Source organism: Cyphomyrmex costatus, unplaced genomic scaffold (assembly GCF_001594065.2).
Source record: "Cyphomyrmex costatus isolate MS0001 unplaced genomic scaffold, Ccosl1.0 scaffold783, whole genome shotgun sequence".
NCBI lineage: Eukaryota > Metazoa > Arthropoda > Insecta > Hymenoptera > Formicidae > Cyphomyrmex > Cyphomyrmex costatus.
Genome location: NW_017280358.1, coordinates 44,251 through 47,138, shown reverse-complemented (window position 1 = coordinate 47,138; position 2,888 = coordinate 44,251). Strand labels below are relative to the sequence as shown.

Genomic DNA, 2,888 nt, shown 5'->3' with positions numbered 1-2,888 from the left:
ACACGATAAATACGTTACATAATTTTTATTTTAAAAAATTTCTTTGCAACCACCAATTATATATTTTGAATACATTTTGTAAAGCGCAATTGTTAGCGTGATGTCCACATCGCATAGTATCAATGACATCTATATCGGCTAAAGATTTTATGTCTTCGTAAACTGCATCCAGGGTCTCGATGTGCACGCGTTCGTCCAGAAGCAAGTCTCGCAGCCACGTTCGTTTCTCACGTCCCTTGACGTACACCACAGCATCCTCCTCCTCCTCGCGTACAGCACTCGTAATCAGGCGTTTCGTCCCGCTGTACGAGGTCGTCCCGTCCGTCCATCGCAATCCATGGTGATAGGCAATCAACCAGGAAGCGCAAGACCTATCGGATCTTGTCAAAAACCTCCATGGTACGGGATTCGTAAAAATGTAGTGCGTGAGTACATGTCGTACAGAATCGCCCATTTGTTTTTAGTGAAATCCAGATTCAAGTCGTCGTACGGATAACATTCCGAGTTCAGGTAGAGTTTCACGTTGGTCAATTTACAGTCGTCGAATCGGCTCGTATCCGCGGCCATTTTCTTTCGATCCGTTTGCAGAGCAAAGATGACGTATCGTGGTTTTTCCAGCTGAGTCGCAGTTTTCATAGCCCAGGAATGCTTCGTCGTATTCGGTAAAAGCGGGTACTCGTACAGATCCCACGAGTGAAAAGGCATGCTCAGGTATCGTCCACTCTCCAAGGTCCGTAGCATCGACAGCTTATTTATCTCGCTCAACACCACGTGCGGCATTCGCCATTGGATCTTGAACAGTTCAAGCTTCGGCTCCACCGTCCAATTTCCCAACAGACAATTCACGTCGTTGCGCGCTCGTATCAGAATCAACTCGTGACGAGCGTTGATCACCACGCGTCTGTAATCCTCGCAGAATCCCAGTAGTACGTTGAGCGGTACGCAGAAATTAAAGTATCCATCAGCCTCAGTCTGCGGATCCCAGCCAGCGTTTCGCAGAATCACGCTTTTGTCGGATGACACCGTCACGTAGTTTTTGAGCGTGCTAGTTACGCCCACGTTTCTGTTACGATCAATCTGCACGCCGTTGAGTTCGTAGCGAATCTCATCGAACATGAAAGCGACGCAATTATTTCCCAGTGCCACGTCGGCGTTCGGTATCACTTTGGTCTTTGCCAATTTTCCTTCGATGTACAGAAAACTTTCATACGGCAGCGTGTACAGATCTTGTTGTTGTATTGGTATTCGTATCTCATCGTTGTGTCCAAACGTCGTGTTGGCGAACGGGTTGTACGTGTGAGTCTCGATCTTGACGATGCTATCGTCGAAGACTGGCGCGTCCTTGATGTTTAGATTGTCGATCATCTTTTTCAAAAGTTGCGCACCGCAAATCCCAGAGATTTTCAAAACTCAACGTTCGATGCACTGAGCCTCTTGTTCTTCTTTTCGATGCGTTCGGATGAGCGAGTACTGTCGAGCGGCGCGAAGGATACGTTATCTATCTGCTGGTTCAGCACGAGCATCTCACGCGCGCGCGTTATCGCTGTCGCCGTCGCACGTGCAATCTGACGGTGATCTCTTCTCCGCGAAAATCGAGCAACCGCCCGTTTTGATCGACGATGCGTATCGTTAGATTTGTAATGCTCCGTGCGATAATCGGAAGATAAATGATCTGTGTCGGCCTTTCCGATATCTTATATCCCGGTGGCACTTGCGGTGAAAATTCGTGTATCGTGTGCGCGCTGTTACCGTTGCTGTACGCGCCGGTGGTTACGTTACACTCTACGCGGATAACGTTTACGTTCATTATGTTGACCGACACGTCCGACTCGTGCTGGAATCATACGAACCGTCACAATCAAAACAAGCACAGGAACCTTTAAACGTTCGGTAAAGTGTATATGTCCGCTTCCGATCGAGAAATAGCATCAAACGATTATGATATAGCTAGTAAGCACATTTATCGACGAAAATAAGCGATCTTATATGAACATGTGTGATCATTGCTCGGTACTTCCTCGCAACGGGGGGAGTATGTAACGTATTGATCAGCTGTGGGCCCACTTAGCGAGATGTATATATGGATGTGTGTGCTTTTTTAGCGGGAGGTGCATGTTTGTCGTCTTCGCGTTTAGATATTTCCGTCCGACTGCGCATAGACACGCGAACTGCGGTGCGATAGAGAAATTCGTATAGTTCTTCGATGTTTGGAAACTCGTCTCTTTTTAGTGTTTCTTCCCACTTTTCCGCGGTGTTTTTAGGTAGTTTGCTCTCTAATATATTGACAAGTATCTCGGACCCTACTTCTACTCCTAGCGTGTTCAAAGATGCAACGTGCTGCTGCGCATCGTCGGCGAGCTTCGATAGACCCTCGGTTGTTTCCTTTTCTAGCGTCGGCAAATTTAAAAGTAAGGTTAAGTGACGCGAGATTAAAATCCGTTTAACTTCATACGCGCGCTCTAGCAATTTCCATGCCTTACTATAATTCGTGCCTTCGATAGCAAAGATTTTTACCTTATTGGCAGCGTCGCCCGATAACGCTGAGTGCAAATATTGTAGTTTTTCTACGTCGGACAAGTCCGTCCGAGAATCTATTATCGCGATGAACGTATTTTTAAAAGATAACCAATTCTCGTAGCGTCCATCGAAATTGGGCAAAGGCACTACGGGTAATTTTATTTTTCGCCTCGCGACAACCTGAGTAACCGCGGCGCTGGCATCGTCGCGAACCGGGGTGCCATCGGATACGCTATGAGATACGCCACTAACGCCGGGATTCAATAACTCTTCGCTTTTCGCTGCGAGCGAATAAAATCTTTCCTGGACGTTCGCGAACTCGTCCTTGTGATTGTCATTCGGATCTAATAATATGAGCTCATCGTTGAACT

General features: G+C 47.0%; 1 protein-coding gene across 1 annotated transcript; it reads right to left on the bottom strand.

Annotated features, from left to right (window-relative positions):
- Positions 1-384: 384 nt before the first annotated feature.
- Positions 385-1,365, bottom strand: LOC108781187 (uncharacterized). Its single transcript, XM_018549103.1, has one exon. The coding sequence runs from the start codon at positions 1,363-1,365 to the stop codon at positions 385-387; it is 981 nt and encodes a 326-aa protein (XP_018404605.1).
- Between the last annotated feature and the right edge of the window lie 1,523 nt (positions 1,366-2,888).

Bases quoted from the DNA above. Each gene is read 5' to 3' on its own strand.
- LOC108781187 (XM_018549103.1), bottom strand. From the start codon at position 1,365: ATGATCGACAATCTAAACATCAAGGACGCGCCAGTCTTCGACGATAGC.